The sequence below is a fragment of the Miscanthus floridulus genome, chromosome 17 (genome assembly GCF_019320115.1).
Source record: "Miscanthus floridulus cultivar M001 chromosome 17, ASM1932011v1, whole genome shotgun sequence".
NCBI classification, from domain to species: domain Eukaryota; kingdom Viridiplantae; phylum Streptophyta; class Magnoliopsida; order Poales; family Poaceae; genus Miscanthus; species Miscanthus floridulus.
The window spans coordinates 73,685,216-73,701,470 of record NC_089596.1 but is presented as its reverse complement, the minus strand read 5'-3'; the positions used below and the strand labels follow the sequence as shown (position 1 = coordinate 73,701,470).

The 16,255-nt window shown below is 52.2% G+C and overlaps 2 protein-coding genes across 4 annotated transcripts; one reads left to right on the top strand and one right to left on the bottom strand.

Annotated features, from left to right (window-relative positions):
• The first annotated feature begins 221 nt into the window (after positions 1-221).
• Positions 222-5,624, top strand: LOC136516449 (putative UDP-glucuronate:xylan alpha-glucuronosyltransferase 3). Of its 2 annotated transcripts, XM_066509846.1 has the most exons (5): positions 222-773; positions 1,388-1,550; positions 3,289-3,486; positions 3,568-4,205; positions 4,391-5,624. In XM_066509846.1, the coding sequence occupies exons 2-5, from the start codon at positions 1,510-1,512 to the stop codon at positions 5,407-5,409; spliced, it is 1,896 nt and encodes a 631-aa protein (XP_066365943.1). In that variant the 5' UTR covers positions 222-773; positions 1,388-1,509; the 3' UTR covers positions 5,410-5,624. The 2 variants fall into 2 exon arrangements, with proteins under 2 accessions (XP_066365943.1, XP_066365944.1); XM_066509847.1 differs by lacking the exons at positions 222-773; positions 1,388-1,550 and adding an exon at positions 1,708-1,725.
• LOC136516451 (protein trichome berefringence-like 7) lies at positions 5,503-16,184 on the bottom strand. 2 transcript variants are annotated; one of them, XR_010774066.1, is made up of 5 exons: positions 14,863-16,184; positions 13,880-14,038; positions 12,736-13,013; positions 6,150-6,227; positions 5,503-5,632 (listed from the first exon to the last, which is right to left on the bottom strand). XR_010774066.1 is itself a non-coding variant. In XM_066509852.1 (4 exons), the coding sequence occupies exons 1-4, from the start codon at positions 15,753-15,755 to the stop codon at positions 6,205-6,207; spliced, it is 1,353 nt and encodes a 450-aa protein (XP_066365949.1). In that variant the 5' UTR covers positions 15,756-16,182; the 3' UTR covers positions 5,809-6,204. The 2 variants fall into 2 exon arrangements, 1 of the variants encoding a protein (XP_066365949.1); XM_066509852.1 differs by lacking the exon at positions 5,503-5,632 and having other exon boundaries at positions 5,809-6,227; positions 14,863-16,182.
• Positions 16,185-16,255: the final 71 nt, after the last annotated feature.

Sequence of the window (16,255 nt, the reverse complement as noted above, 5' to 3'; positions counted from 1 at the left end):
GTCTCGGTTCCCATATATAGAATAATTTCTACCGCATCATGTCTCATGTGGTAATTACTTTAAAATGCCATTGAATATATTGAACAAAACAATATATGAATTTCGAGATTATCTTTTTTTAGGAAAGTTTCTTACACTTTATTATGCATGCATAAATCGATCATAGCCGTTCATGTTCAAAGCGTGTCCACCAACAATTCTAAACGACAACACGCCCTTAGAGTGCAAACGCTCCACTGACAAAACCATACTTTTTTTTAACATTAAACTCCTCTAGGATCACTTGAAATATATCCGCAGTTTGCACCGAGGAAAATTTTGGATGCTTTTTTTTTTCCTGCCGAACATTCATCTACCAAGGCAAATTTCTCACGAAAGCTAATGCATGTCCACCACCAATTCCCAGATAGCGCATGGCCCCGGCCGTGAAGATTAGGCCTTGACCTGTGGACTGTGGTACAGGCCACCAGTACGCCCGCCTAATAATTGGCAGAAAGCCGAGAAAACCCATCACCATTGCCGCGCCTCGCGGGGCTTCCGCACCCCCCGCGTCGGCGTACCTGTGGTGTTTCACGATGATGATTCATCTTACTCTTCTACTCCGTATTCTATCTTCACATATAAAGCTTCTCCCCCTCCTGAGCTCGCACGCCGAGTTCTTCTTCTAGTAGATAGAGAAATCGAGTGCTAGGAAAGCAGCAAGCCAGGCAGCGGCAACCACGCCTTCCTCCTCCTTCCTCTCGTGGATTCACAAGGCTTCCTTCGGTGCGAGGGTACACCACTGCCCGTCTCCGCTTTGTTTCTGGCTATTCGATCACCGCTTGTTCTTGGCCTTCTGATTTCGATTTGGTTTCGAGTTGTTGGCTCTCGAGAGAGGCCTCTGCTATGCTCCATTGCTGGCACAGGGCATTTGCTTGATCCTCTTTCCCGCTCACCTTTTCCTGTCACTTGTTACTTTCAAATTTTTGTTTATTTTTGCCGCGGATTCACAGCAGAATCGGTTTGTTTATTGTTTTGTTGGGGTTCCCGATGCTGGGCTGGGCAGGCCTGTGTCAGAGCCATGTCTGCGTTGGGTGTTGGGTCTGAGGTCTCCAACTCTGGGGTTCCCTTGCTTTTTTCTTTCCTTCCTCTGCTCCCCTGCTCCGCGTTCTGCGTGTTCATCATGGTGTGCGACGTCAATGCTCTCACTTCCTTTTCTTTGCCCTGTACAGTTGTACTAGGAGTATTTTCTTCCAAGAAATAATGCTCGCATCAATTTTCCATCTTTTCTCGTTAATACTGTATCTTTGCTATGGCTAAAGCCGCTAGGGCTGTTTTGTTGGTTCGTTGGCCTGCATGTTTTACATGACATTTCGCCATGCGCTTCGTGTCGCAATTTTTTTTTCAGGTGCGCAGCGGCGGCGGCGGCGGCGGCGGTGGCCGAGGCGGCGATAGGCGGTGACTGCCTGCCTTCCTTCTCATCAGGAGAGTTAGGAAAGAGAAGCGTGAGCGGCGGCGCAACAAGCACCGATGGGCCCATTGGAGCCGCGCTACCGTCCAGCCGGCGCCCCGTAAGATCTCCTCCTCCCTCGCTCTCCTCTCACAATCCCAACCAAAGCTGCTTCTTTTCCTTTCTTTCTTTCTTTCTTCTTCAACGCCGCACAGGTGGGCACTGCATGCCGCATTAGATCGTCGATCCTTCTCGACCCGACCAGCCGGAGGAAGACGACGACGACAGCGAGCGCGGTGAGCCGGTGACACGTCGTTCCGTCTCTCCGCCCTCTTAATTGCTGGCTGGCGCCGCAGTGGTTGGTGGTTACGCCTCGCTCGTTGCATCCTCATCGCATTAACCGCAAGAAATCTCCCCTGTTGTGCTCGCATCCAATCCTCCATTGATTGCTGATTAGTAGCACTCAATATTCCCGTGATGGCGTGATCATTAGCAGCCTGCTTAGTTCGCCTGGTGGTCTCCTTCTGTCCTCCGCACTAGTGACCATTGTTGACCCCGTCGTCCCTGTCCTGTGGAACGCTATCTCACGTTGGTCACCAAGCGTCCAAGCCATCGAATTCCAATCCCGGACGGGTCCGTCTCCACTGGATCGTGCTCTCGTTTTCGCCGCTCGCCTTAACCTGGTCGGCCGTCGGTCCTCTGATGATCTGAGGTGAGGCTGACTTGTGTGGCGCTGGTCTTCGGCGTTTGGCAGTGGGCATATACGGCCACGCGTGACGTGCACAAGACGTGGTCTTGCCATGTGCGGTAGTGCTAGCAGCAGCAGTTACTCTGAACTTTTCCCGTTTCGTGATCACAACGGTATCGAACAGCTAATCATGCTTCTGATTTTGGAGAATCGGTCCAGGGCGAGTTAGGTGCAGAGCCACCTTTGTGATTTAGTAACATGTTCTGATGCTCTGTGTTCCTTAAAAATTGTGGCTGATGAAATGGAGCAGCAAGGTTGTGGAATTCAAGTCCATGCGATTTTTCTTCTCTGAATTTTCCTCAGTGCTTAGAAACTTTTAGCTACTTTACACTTCCTACTTCGATTGGCAAACATCTTTTGGTGTGGCTCGCTCTCACATCCAACTATCGGATATACTGCATTTCTTCCTTTTTAAAACGGTGTGCTTTGGGTGCTTTCATTTGTCATTGTTATGTATTTCTGACCATAAAGTGGTTTTGCGGGCCTATCAGCATTCCACTTATTTGGACTCAAGGCAGATGATATCATAGCACTTCCTATACCGCTATCCTGCTGTACATGAAAATGTTATCTAGTCTATCTTCTGACCTAATCATGAAGGACCTAAATGTGTTGCTCTTTACTAGTTGCAGATGTTGCGTTCAATACTTTTTGCGGTTGTTTTTAGCAGCAACTTTATGAAAAAGTTTTATTACAAAAATTTCCTTTTGCGCTGCTGAATTTTTTAGTAAAAGCATAAGTGCTTCCTAAATGAGGTCTATCTAATTATTATCCTATACAAATTAGGTTATCAAGCCATTTTACCTTGCCTATACATATTGGATTTCGCTTTCAACTTTCAAGTGATCATGCTTTTACACCTCTGTGATTATAAGGCGCATCAAAGTGAAAAGGGAGAAAATGACATATACCTTTGTGCTCAAGAAGGAACTTCAGAATCTATTTTCTTGTCATCTTGTGGAATCAGTGTCTAGTATCTATTTCCATTGGCATTGTCTCTTTTGAATTCCTTTCTGAACTCCACGTGTCCAGCATGGTAGTTTGATGGCTGATCTTATCTGGTAAAGTAGTTACTGTTTTGCATGACCAAGTTCGATTCTACCTTTTACAGTGAGGACACAACTAAGAGAAGGGCCTCCAAAAGCAAAAGTTTCAAAGATGTTGAAAATTATGAAGTTCTTGTCCTTGAAAAGAGCTGTGGTTGCAAGTTCAAATCTTTGAGGATCTTGATCGTAGCTATCATTTCTGCGACAGTTCTTACCCTTGTGACTCCAACCTTATACGAGCACCAATTGCAGTCAGCCTCCCGGTAATATTTGTGATGCGGTAAAAAATGACGATGCCTCTAAAGCTATAAATATCGGCTCATGTGAGTTTATATGCTTTGCAGGTATGTGGATGTCGGTTGGATGTGGGACAAAACAAGTTCTGATCCACGATATGTATCTTCTGTTGATGTTCGGTGGGAGGATGTATATAAAGCACTGGGAAATCTAAGAAGCGGTAATCAAAATCTCAAAGTTGGACTCTTGAATTTTAATAGCACTGAGTATGGCTCTTGGACACAATTGCTCTCAGACAGCCATGTTTCCATTATAAGTCTTGAGCATGCCAAGGACAGCATTACTTGGCAAACACTGTATCCTGAATGGATCGATGAGGAGGAAGAAACAGAGATACCCTCTTGCCCATCACTTCCAGAACCTAATGTACGAAGAGGTGTACGCTTTGATGTCATTGCTGTAAAGCTTCCTTGTACCCGTGTGGCAGGTTGGTCAAGAGATGTTGCACGGCTTCATTTGCAGCTCTCAGCAGCAAAATTGGCTGTGACATCCTCAAAGCGCAACCACAAGGTCCATGTTCTTTTTGTAACTGACTGCTTTCCAATCCCGAATCTCTTCCCTTGCAAGAACCTTGTGAGACATGAAGGCAATGCTTGGTTATATAGTCCTGACTTGAAAGCATTAAGGGAAAAGCTCAGGCTTCCAGTCGGATCCTGTGAGCTTGCTGTTCCACTCAAAGCAAAATGTAAGTTGCATATTTACTAAGCGTCAGCACACTCAGTACAGCAAAAAAAAAAGATTTCCTTTCTCTCTAGTACTTCATACAGTAGTACTTTTTATGGTAACATGCATGAAGTGTGTGCCTGTTTTTACTCATTTGTCTGATAAAGTATAAATTTCCAGCAAATGACTTTATTCTTACTGCTGCAGCGAGACTTTTCTCAGTAGATCGACGAAGAGAAGCATATGCAACAATACTGCATTCAGCGAGTGAATACGTCTGCGGTGCTATTACAGCAGCTCAAAGCATTCGCCAAGCAGGATCAACCAGGGACCTAGTCATCCTCGTTGATGAGACCATAAGCGAGCACCACCGGAGAGGCTTGGAAGCTGCAGGGTGGAAGGTCAGAATAATCCAAAGAATCAGGAACCCAAAAGCGGAGCGTGATGCATACAACGAGTGGAACTACAGCAAGTTCAGGCTGTGGCAGCTGACTGACTATGACAAGATCATCTTCATAGATGCTGACCTCCTCATCCTGAGGAATGTTGACTTCCTGTTCGCCATGCCAGAGATCACTGCAACTGGCAACAACGCAACACTCTTTAACTCTGGTGTCATGGTCATAGAGCCTTCCAACTGCACATTCCAGCTGCTGATGGACCACATCAACGAGATAACTTCATACAACGGCGGGGACCAGGGATACCTGAATGAGATATTCACGTGGTGGCACCGCATCCCGAAGCACATGAACTTTCTGAAGCACTTCTGGGAGGGCGACAGCCAGGCCATGAAGGCGAAGAAGACTCAGCTGTTTGGCGCAGACCCACCAATCCTCTATGTTCTCCACTACCTTGGCCTGAAGCCATGGCTGTGCTTCAAAGACTATGACTGCAACTGGAACAACGCTGGAATGCGCGAATTTGCGAGCGATGTTGCACATGCCCGGTGGTGGAAGGTGCATGACAAGATGCCCCGGAAGCTCCAGTCCTACTGCCTGCTGAGGTCACGGCAGAAGGCCAGCCTGGAGTGGGACCGGAGGCAGGCTGAGAAGGCCAATTCTGAAGATGGCCATTGGCGCCACAACATCACGGACACCAGGCTGAAGACATGCTTTGAGAAGTTCTGCTTCTGGGAGAGCATGCTCTGGCATTGGGGCGAGAACAATAACAGGACGAAGAGCATCCCCATGGCAGTGACAACGGCGAGCTTGGCAAGGTCATGATATGCAGATATACAAACACCCCATATGGCAACCATATATACATGCATAGCAATAGCTTGTATAGGTAGCTATGCTTAGGTCTTCGCTATACAAAATACACCACTCCCTGTTGCTGTCATGGCTGCAGCTCTATGTCGCTGCCGGCCTGCCTCGACAGCTAACAATTCTTTTGGGTTGGCTCTTGGCTGCTGAAATAAGTTTCAGGTACATGTAAAGTTCCCTGCTGAAATTATGTGAGTGTGTGTGAGAAATGATTGTGTACAGGGCGCCAATTAATAATTGGTTAGTGCATGGAACATACGACTAGTCTTACTCTTACAGTGTATGCCGACAGACTTGTATAGCACAACGCATACTGACAGTACAGAAACAAAACAATGCAATGTGGAGGCGGTGCTAGACATTCAAAACTTGCCAATCCAATTGAGAGAGGGCACTTTCTGACAATGTATCAAGTAAATGTTTGTGCATAAAGGGCGTACCCAGTGGTTACAATACAAACTTGATTTTTAACAACATATAAAATGAACCGTTAGTAAATAGAGCTGACAGAACGACTGTCACGGCTTTCTAATCCTTACCAACAAGAAGAATTAAAGAAGTGATGTAAAATCTACAACTTTCGATGCATGCTTCACCTTGTATACTAGTCAAAAAGAAGAAAAGAATGTAGAAGTCCAGTGAACCACCTAGCAGATGCATCTGCCTTGTCCTGGACGTATGTTAATTCTCTAGTATACCTGGTAATGTCAAATATCACAGTACAAGGGTAGATTTAGCATGCGGCCATAAAATTCAGCCCACCATGTTTCGCCAACCTGTGCAATTCAGATGGGAAAAATGGGTTCAGGTGACTATCCAAATACAATGAAAACAGGTTAACTTCAATCTTAATGACAAACTTGTTCATAACACTTGAAGCAACTAAAGGCACACCAAATACTAACAGATAGGTACAGAACTATAACTAGCTCACTGCACACACATGAGTAATAGATGGTAAGGTAATATACAATGGAGTGGCAATTTTTGGAAGATAACTTGAGGCCTTCCAAAGTAGCATCAGTAAATAGCTGCTTAATCTTTACAGATGACCGCTATACTAAAAGTTGTCAGGGATCAACTAACACAGCCTAAATTAACTTCTCAGTGCAGCCTCGAATGCCACTTCAAGTAACATTGAATCTGTTAGTCGCTGAATTCTCACTCTTGGTAGTAGCAGAATTCTTACTCTCATCGAGAGAGGATGACGCTAGGAGTTGGGGCAATTTTCTTGTCTATTTCTCACACAAATGCCATACCAACCTGAGGGGTTGGGGTTACATATTTATAGGCTGCTAGCCAGCCAAGCATATGCCAAGATGCTAGTCTAAGATGCTAATATGCTGTCCTAGCTAAGATGTTGTCCTCTAGTCTAAGATGCTGTCCTAAAAATAGAAAAACAGCCACAAGGACCATGTGAGCAGCACAGCCCCACAAAGACCAATCACACATGAGACTTATCCATCATTCTCCCCCTAAGTCTTGTGCGTCGTCTTGTGGGAGAGTTGAACCATCCCGGTCCTGGAGCAGAGCTCAAAGAACTTGATCCTCCCAAGGGGCTTGGTGAGCAGGTCCGCAAGCTGGTCCTTCGTGTTGATGTAGCTCGCCTTGATGCTCCCTTCCTCCAAACAGCCTCGGATGAAGTGGTACCTCACCCGGACGTGCTTGCTGCGTTCGTGGAACACGGGGTTCTTTGCCAGGGCCAGAGCGGACTTGTTGTCCACCCTGAGCTCCACCGCTCTAGTGTCTCTGCCGAGGAGATCACCGAGCGGTCGAGCGAGCCAGAGCGCCTGAGTCAAAGCGGTGGAGGCCGCTATGTACTCGGCCTCGCAGCTGGACAGGGTCACCACCTGCTGCTTGACCGACTGCCAGCTAACGAGGCACTTGCCGAGGAAGAAGAGGATCCCGCTCGTGCTCTTGCTGGTGTCGATGTCGCCGGCGTGGTCGCTGTCGCTGTACCCGACGAAGTGTACCGCCCCAGGGCACCTCGGGTAGTAGAGGCCGTGGTCGAGAGTCCCCGCAACGTAGCGGATGATCCTCTTCACAGCCTGTTGGTGCTCTGTCGTCGGTCGCTGCATGAACCGACTAACGTAGCCGACGGAGAATGCCAAGTCCGGCCGTGTGTGGGCGAGGTAGCGAAGGCTCCCCACAAGACGCCGGTACTGCGTAGCGTCCACCTCCTCCGTCGTGCTGTCGCGGCTCAGCTTCAGCCTCTCGTCCATCGGAGTGAGAGCTGAGTTGCAGTCGGTGAGCCCAGCTAGCTCAACGACGCGCTTGGCGTAGGCGGTCTGTCGAAGCGTGATCCCAGAGTCATCCTGGTGCACCTCGATTCCCAGGTAGAAGGAGAGAGGCCCCAGGTCACTCATCTGGAAGGTGGCCTTCATCTCTTCCTTGAATGCCGCCACCTCCGCATCCTTGGTGCCGATGATCACCAAGTCGTCGACGTAGACACCCACCAACAGGGCATTTCCTCCATTGCCCCGTCGGTAGATGGCCGCCTCGTGCAAGCTTTGCTCGAAGCTCATCCCCTTTAGCGTGGAATCCAACTTGGCATTCCACACCCTCGGTGCCTGCCGCAAGCCATAGAGCGCCTTGCGTAGGCGGAGTACCTTGCCCTCCTTGTCGGGGATCGCAAATCCCGGCGGCTGGTGCACGTAGACCTCCTCCTTCAAGTCGCCGTTAAGGAACGCCGACTTGACGTCCATGTGATGAACACGCCAGCCCTCCAGGGCAGCTAGCGCAAGGAGGAGTCGCACGGACTCCATCCGTGCCACGGGAGCAAAGGCGTCGTCGAAGTCGACCCCCTCCTGCTGCACGAAACCTTGTGCCACCAAGCGAGTCTTGTGCTTGACGATGGCGCCGGTTTCATCCCTCTTCAGCTTGTACACCCACTTAAGGGTGATTGCGCGGTGACCACGAGGAAGGTCAGCAAGCTCCCAGGTGCGGTTCTTCTCAACCGCATCCATCTCCAACTGCATCGCGGCGCGCCATGCCGCGTGTCTCTCGGCCTCTGCATACGACCGAGGCTCGCCGTCGTCACACGCAAGGTGCAACTGCGCCTCCAGGTCGTGAGGCACCGGTCCCGGCACCGGCTGGTCGCTGAGAAGGTTCTCCATCGTACGGTACCGCAATGGCTCGCCGTCGTGGTACGCGTCGATGCGCTCCTCGTCGTGAGAGAGCGGAGTAGCGAGCTCAACCGGGCTGTGCTCGACACGAGCTGGAGTAGACGTGCCCGGAGAGGTGCCTGTCGATGCTGGAGTGCGTGGCGTTGCCGGCTGTGGTGGAGCCGGCGAAGAACTCATCGCAGCCGAGGTCCTGGCTGGAGAGCGTGGTGCTGTCGGAGTAGCAGGCTCCGGGGTCGGTGGAGGCTCGGGGACTGGGGTAGACGCGCTCGCCGAAGAAGAGCTGCCTACTCCCCCAGCTCCCTCGAAGTGGGCGTACTCGACAGTGAAGTCGTCGTACGTCGGAGCCGAGCCATCGTCCACCGCCTTGTCCCACGCCCATCCTCGCCTTTCGCCGAACACAACGTCGCGCGCCGTGCGCACACGCTGTGTCTTCGGGTCGAGGATGCGGTAGGCCTTCGAGCCCTCCGCGTAGCCGATGAACACTCCCGGAGTGCTCCTGTCGTCGAGCTTGCTGATGTGGCCAAGCTCCTTGGCGAACGCGAGGCAGCCGAAGACCCGCAAGTGGGAGACCGCCGGCTTGCGCCCATGCCAAGCCTCGTACGGCGTCCTGCCGTCGAGCGCCTTGGTAGGCGAGCGGTTGAGGATGTAGCTGGCCGACACCACCGCCTCTCCCCAGAAGACAGCCGACATCCCCCTCTGCTTGAGAAGGGCCCGAGCCATCCCCACAACCGTCTGGTTGCGCCGCTCGACGACGCCGTTCTGCTGCGGGCTGTACAGCGCGGAGTAGTGGCGCTGAATGCCCTCATCAGCGCAGTACCACGCGAATTCAGCCGCCGTTGTCGGTGCGCAGCACGCGCAGCTTGCAGCCGCACTCCGCCTCCGCAGCAGCCTGCGTGCACCTGATGGCGTCCGCAGCCTCTCCCTTGCTGCCGAGGACCATCACCCACATGTAGCGGGAGAAGTCGTCGACGAGCAGCAGGAAGTAGCGTCGTCCTCCCGGTGTGGCCGGTGTCACCAGGCCACACAAGTCCCCGTGCACGAGCTCGAGCCTCTCCTTGGCTCGAAAGCTCGCCCGCTGGGGAAAGGGGAGTCGCCTCTGCTTCGTCAACATGCAGACGTCGCAGAGCTGCTCCACATGGTCGCGGCACGGCAGGCCTCGCACCATCTCCATGGCACTGAGCCGCTTCAGGGCCTCGAAGTGAAGGTGCCCGAAACGCTCGTGCCACTGCCACGCCTCGTCGTCCCGACGAGCAGCGAGACAGAGGGGTTGTGCCACCTGCACGTTAAGGACGTAGAGTCGATTTGCGCTTCTGGATACCTTGGCAAGAAGGCGACGACGGCGATCCCAAATCCTCATGACTCCATCCTCAACCACCACGCGCGAACCGTTCTCATCCAGCTGTCCCAAGCTGATGATGGAGTTCCTCAACGCGGGGATGTAGTAGACTCCGGTGAGCAGCCTGTGCTCACCAGACACGGCGGTGAAGATGATGGAGCCAACGCCCTTGATCTCCACGCCGGAGGCATCCCCAAACTTGACGGAGCCTCGGACGCTAGAGTCAAGCTCGGTGAAGAACTCCCGTCGACCGGTCATGTGATGGGTGGCGCCGGTGTCGAGGCACCACCCGTCAGTCTTGTCGTTGCCGGAGCTGTCGCCGAGGAGGGCGTGTGCTTTTGGCTCATCAAGGTGGAGGAGAGCCGCTACGGCTGGTGCCGCTGGAGGTAGCTCGATGCTGGCATGTGCCATGAACAGAGCCGGCTCCTCCTCCGCCTGTGCGACGTGGGCCTGGCCACGTCGTGGCTGTCGACAGTCCTTGGCCCAATGGCCAAGCTGGCCGCAGTTGCGGCAGGTGTCGTCTCGTGCCGGCTTGTGCCTGCCGGCGGCGTCGCCCTGGGCGCCTCCGCGGGCATCACTCTCGGCACGTCCTTGCGCCCCGGCCTGGGCGTCTCTACGCGGCTTGCCACGCTTGCGGCCGGCTATCGCGGAAGAAGGCTCCCCCTTCCTCCGGTCACCTTGGCTGGCAAGCCACTGCTCCCGAGTGAGAAGGAGCTTCCTGCCAGTGGTGATGGGCCCCGAGAGGGACTGTGGCTCATCGCTGTCGACGACCTTAAGGCGACCTATCGCCTCCTCGATCGACATCGTGGAGAGATCCAGCAGAGACTCGATCGAGCGAGCCATCTGCTTGTACTTCTCGGGGACGCAGCGGAAGAGCTTTTCGACAGCTCTCTTCTCGCCGTAGGTGTCGTCGCCGAACTGTACCATCTTCTGCAACAGAGTGTTGAGACGGAGAGCAAAGTCATCAACGTCCTCACCTGGCTTGAAGGCCACGTTCTCCCACTCCTTGCGAAGTGCCTGCAGTGTGGACTTGTGGGCGCGGTCGCTGCCGATGCGTGCCGCAGCGATGGCGTCCCAAGCCTCCTTGGCAGTCCACTTGATGGTAAGCGAGAACTGCATCTCGGGCGGGACTGCAGCGATGAGAGCATCCAGCGCCCGTCGATCTAGGTTGTAGTCGACGTCGCCGTATCGGACTGCCTCCCACATGTGCCGCACCTGGAGCTTTACCCTCATCACCGCAGCCCACTCGACGTAGTTGGTCTTGGTGAGGGTAGGCCACCCACCGCCGGGGCCGACGTCCCTGACAACAGCCTGGAACCCGTGGTAACCACGGTACCGATCCGGGGAGAGAGAGCCACGCTGCCTGTGAAGGCCGCGATCTCCATCGACCCGTCCGCCACCGTTGCCGTGCGCGCCTCCTCCAGGAGCGCCGCCAGCGCGTCCGCGCCTGTCTGGGCTGCCGCCACGCTCGTGGACGTGCGCGGCTCCCCCAGGAGCGCCACCGCCGTGCGCGCCTCCACCAGGAGCGCCACCAGCGCGTCCGCGCCTGTCTGGGCTGTCGCCACGCTCGTGGACGTGCGCGGCTGCCCCAGGAGTGCCACCGCCGTGCGCGCCTCCACCAGGAGCGCCACCAGCGCGTCCGCGCCTGTCTGGACTGCCGCCAGGCTCGTGGACGTGCGCGGCTGCCCACTGCGCCGCCCGCGCTCGCGCTGCCTCCCTCTCCAGCAGCTCGAGGTCCGCGTTGGCACTGTCGTCAGCACAAACGGAGCTGCTCACGCTGCCGCGCAGAAACTCGACCTCCGCTGCCGCCGCACGCGCTGCATCCGCCGCCGCCGCTGCTTCCGCCTCCGCTCTGGCTGCTGCCAGCTCCGCCGCTGCCAGCCTCGACGCCCTTGCCGCCGCCGCAGCGGTCTCTGCCGCCGCTCGCTCGCGTTCCTCTGCCGCGGCAAGTTCGGCCTCCTGCCGACGCCGCGTGCTCGAGGCGACCGAGCGCTGAGACTGCCCTGCGGACATGACGCGCTACTGGGGGGCTGCTGCGTGGGGAGAGGGCTGCTTCAGACGAGCTGGGAGAGGAGTGAACAGGAGCGGCCGGAGGAGCTGCTGCTGCCAACAGCTGGGGCTGTTGTGGGGCTGGGAGAGAAGATGAGCAAGAGATGCTCAGGCTATAGGATAATACGACTCTGATACCAGCTGTTAGTCGCTGAATTCTCACTCTTGGTAGTAGCAGAATTCTTACTCTCATCGAGAGAGGATGACACTAGGAGTTGGGGCAATTTTCTTGTCTATTTCTCACACAAATGCCATACCAACCTGAGGGGTTGGGGTTACATATTTATAGGCTGCTAGCCAGCCAAGCATATGCCAAGATACTAGTCTAAGATGCTAGTCTAAGATGCTAATATGCTGTCCTAGCTAAGATGCTGTCCTCTAGTCTAAGATACTGTCCTCTAAGATGTTGTCCTCTAGTCTAAGATACCGTCCTAAAAACAGAAAAACAGCCACAAGGACCATGTGAGCAGCACAACCCCACAAAGACCAGCCACACATGAGACTTATCCATCAGAATCTCACTATTTATGATGGGAAAATCTCGCTTTTCATGCTATGCATGACATTCCATGGGCACCATGGTTCGGCAGAGATAAAAAGTGTATTGTATATAAAAGTCCTAGAAATTCATAATACTATAGCTGCAGTGGAACAACACTTTACCTTGCAAGAAAGCAAAATTTTACTCCTATGTCAAAATTTTGTCTAACTGATATACATTACTGACAGGATTCACAGAAATGAAGATAGACATTAGCATAACTAAGAACTCACCATTTGTCAAAAGGTACGAAAACACGAGTTCGTTCCAAGCATCGGGGACTCCAGGAAGACACCAGTGGCTGCAATCAAGTATAGTGGGAGGATAACTCCAAGTGCCAACATGTGCATCACTTCGAAACGCTCCCATTAAAGTTACATTCAGTACTGTGATAGGAACTTTCATGTTGGTTACAACATCAGCAAGTATAGCCCCAAATTCACTCTTATCATTTCCTTTGGCCTCTGATGAAGGCAGCTCTGTTACCTCACACACCTTTTGGCTTGTGTCCCTATGAAATGGGAAGAGAGCTCCTGTCAGTTGTTACAGAATAGCTACAGCAGAGCCAATGAAGAAAAGAATTGATACTGCAAAATTTCTTGCAACATTGACATTTTTTTGTGGTATAATCATGGTCATGTCAGTTAGACCATATCATATTTTTTAGGGACAGAAAAAAGTGTATTTGTATAGAGAAACAATGAAAATATCAAATCAAATGAAGAGGTGCAGTGAGATAAAGTTTCCATATGAACTAAGGCCCTGTTTGGATCCATAGAACTAATAGTTAGCTCTAGCTGCTAATAATTAGCTTCTTTGGATTCAAACAGATCCAGCTAATTGTTAGCTGAATACCAACTATAACAACTATCTCACTAGTTGGACCAAACCATCTAATAGCAGCTAATAGTTTGCTAGCTAATATTAGCTATGAGTAAGACGATTTAGTAGTTTATTTACATGAAGCAGTTTACAACTCATGAATCAACCAGAATGTGGGAGGCATATAAATCCATTATGTATGGCTTGGTGGAGCTAGAACAATTAGATCTATATTCACATTGCACGTGCAATGGACTGGTTATAGATGTTATACATGCAGTCAAAATGGACAGGGATCTTGACCATTTTTTTTTCTAAAAGATATCACTATAATTAAATTGGCCCAATTATCTAGCGCCATTATCAATCTACCTATGATTTAAGTAAAGGCATATCAGTATATCATCTAACAGGGCTGAAAATTATATCAAGGTATGTGGATGACGACAATCTTTAAGAATCTAATTAACACCTTTACAAGTTTTCTCCCATGAGATTCAAATGCCTGACAACCATAATAATCTTTCAGAGTGATTTTTTTTTTATAAAACTTACCCCCAATGAGATGGCTCATATGTGCGAAAGAAGACATGTGTTCGATTTAAATCAACACTTTTTTGTACCCATGAGGCCCAGGTCTCCAGTGCCATCCTGAAACCAGCATCGATGGATGTACCTAATTTAAGAGAACGCCCGGCCTGAAAATAGCAACCCCTGTTCGGAAGACCAGGTAATAAGAAAAACTATTAAACTTGTGTTTCAGTTACATTAGTGCACACCACTTAGATGCAGAGAATATGAAGATAAAAAGGCTACGTTAAAAGCAACACAGTGATGCTATGTTAAAATCTGAAGATGGCAAAAATGATATGAACACAGTATTCCCTAGAAACAAATGAAAAAGATGTTTAATGGAAGGCGCATATCATCCGGCAGATGAAATCGCCAAGTTGACAACTTTAACATTGACATTTCAAGAACCTGTAAGACTGTACCTATTGGTAAGCGTCATCAAAAGCAAATATGATTCAATACATATGATTTTACTAGGTACTAAGAAAAAAGTTGGTATAGCAAAAGATCCGCAAGGCACTCGCATTTTTCCCTTGATTTGTAGCCCCCCACCCCGACCCCTGAGTTTCTGCTACATTATTGGTACCTATGTGAAATAGAGAGATGCATCACTCCCCAATATCCAAGATGTATCAAACTCTACCTCTAACTAGAATATGAGCTAGGATTCTATTTCTAAAATAAGGCACGGTATTAAAAATACTGGGCGGCGGCCAAAGCATCGAAGTGAACACACCACCACATATTCCTTCAATGTCTTTTTCTGAAAAAAGAAGAAGAAATACACACTACCTATTCAACCATGAATATAGAGCTTTCAATCCTAAGAAAATGTGAATGTTTCGTCCGAAAAAGAAAAGGAAAAGAAATTGTGAATGGCAAAGCAGACATTGGCAGTACTGAAACAACTACACATTTTCAAGTTAGAACTTAAAGGCACAGTAAATCAATGCGAGGGACCTTACGTATCAAACAATTTGGTCGGCGTCCACCAATGCCCAGTGTTGAAAATCAGTACGTCCGAATTCACCCATTTCCGGCTGAAATTATCCATCCTGTCCAGCCTCAATGTGGATTTGACCCTCTTGGGGGCATGCCGTGGGGCAGGATGCTCCTGCACGAGGAACACGGACCGGAAGAACTCCACGGTGAGGCCGTGAGACGCGAACCTGACCGCCAGGTGCCGTATCGTCTTGGTGATCTCGTTCCCGTTCACCTCGAAGACCGTCCTGGGGTCATCCACGCCGGCCATGAGCATGCAGATGAAGGATTCCCACTGCGTGCGGCTCATGGAGTCCCCCACGAACACCACCCGCTTCCCGCGCAGCCGCTCCAGCGCGGTGCGGGCCGCGAACCGCGGCACGTCGCACCGGCGCGGCTTCCACCGCCACTTGAGGTACCCGGTGTCGTTCCGCCCGTTGGCGAGGCAGTCGAACCCGCGCTCCGCGAACGGGCACTCGGAGCTGTTGTAGAGCGGGTGGCGGCCGGTGTCGTCGGGCACCCAGGCGCCGTCGAACACGTCGCACGCCACGCCGCCAAGGCCCAGGCCCAGGCCCAGGCCGGCGGCGTCCCCGACGAAGCCCGCGGCGGCGAAGGCGCGAGCGCGACCTCCCCGGCCGACGTAGCGGAACACGTAGAGGTACAGCGCGCAGGCGAGCACGAGCGCCGCGGAGGCCAGGAGGAACGCGCGGGCCGCGCGCTCCAGCGTCGACGCGCCCGAGGGCGCCCACCGCCACCTGCGCCGGAGCGCCGCGAAAGCGGTCGCGGCAGAAGAGACGCGCGGGCTCCCGGGGGCGGAAACGCCGCCCCGCGCCGCTACGCGCGACGGGCCGCTCCGGCTACTGCCCGGGGTCACCATCACGCTACAGCCGCCGTCGCCGCCACCAGATCTCCCATCCCGCGTCTCCCCGCGCTCACCAAATCAGCAGCAGTACCGAGCGGATGCCGCCTGCTCCAAGTGGCCCCGCTGAGACTGGACTACCCGGCACTAAATAGCCCGGACGAGAGACAGGCTCGCCGCGTGGCGTCGGCGTGGTCAGGTGGTTGTGCTTCCGTCCCCCCGGCGCGTGAGCTCGCGTGACGGGGGTAAGCTGGTGGAGGCGCGGCGAGGGGAAGGCGGTCGTAGAGTACTCGCTGGAATGCTGGATCCGTGCAGACATGTGGGATCTCAAGTCGTGACGGCCCACATGGCAGGTTGGAGCCGGCAACAGACTATGTGGCTCCTGGAATTTGCCTAATTGGTGCTTGATCCGTGCAGAGTGCAGACTTTGAGCTACAGGAAGAATAGCCAGGTCACCTACCGGATCACAGCATTGCAGCTAACCTATCCCCTTTGCTTCTCTATGCTGCTGAACATAT

What these genes read in the sequence shown, in the direction of transcription:
- LOC136516449 (XM_066509846.1), top strand. Translation starts at nt 1,510, where the DNA reads ATGGGCCCATTGGAGCCGCGCTACCGTCCAGCCGGCGCCCC. An exon ending in TACCGTCCAGCCGGCGCCCC is followed by an intron (nt 1,551 to 3,288) that starts GTAAGATCTCCT and finishes TACCTTTTACAG; the next exon opens with TGAGGACACAACTAAGAGAA. An exon ending in TGTTCCACTCAAAGCAAAAT is followed by an intron (nt 4,206 to 4,390) that starts GTAAGTTGCATA and finishes TTACTGCTGCAG; the next exon opens with CGAGACTTTTCTCAGTAGAT.
- LOC136516451 (XM_066509852.1), bottom strand. Translation starts at nt 15,755, where the DNA reads ATGGTGACCCCGGGCAGTAGCCGGAGCGGCCCGTCGCGCGTAGCGGCG. An exon ending in CCGACCAAATTGTTTGATAC is followed by an intron (nt 14,039 to 14,862) that starts GTAAGGTCCCTC and finishes TCTTCCGAACAG; the next exon opens with GGGTTGCTATTTTCAGGCCG. An exon ending in TATGAGCCATCTCATTGGGG is followed by an intron (nt 13,014 to 13,879) that starts GTAAGTTTTATA and finishes CCCATTTCATAG; the next exon opens with GGACACAAGCCAAAAGGTGT.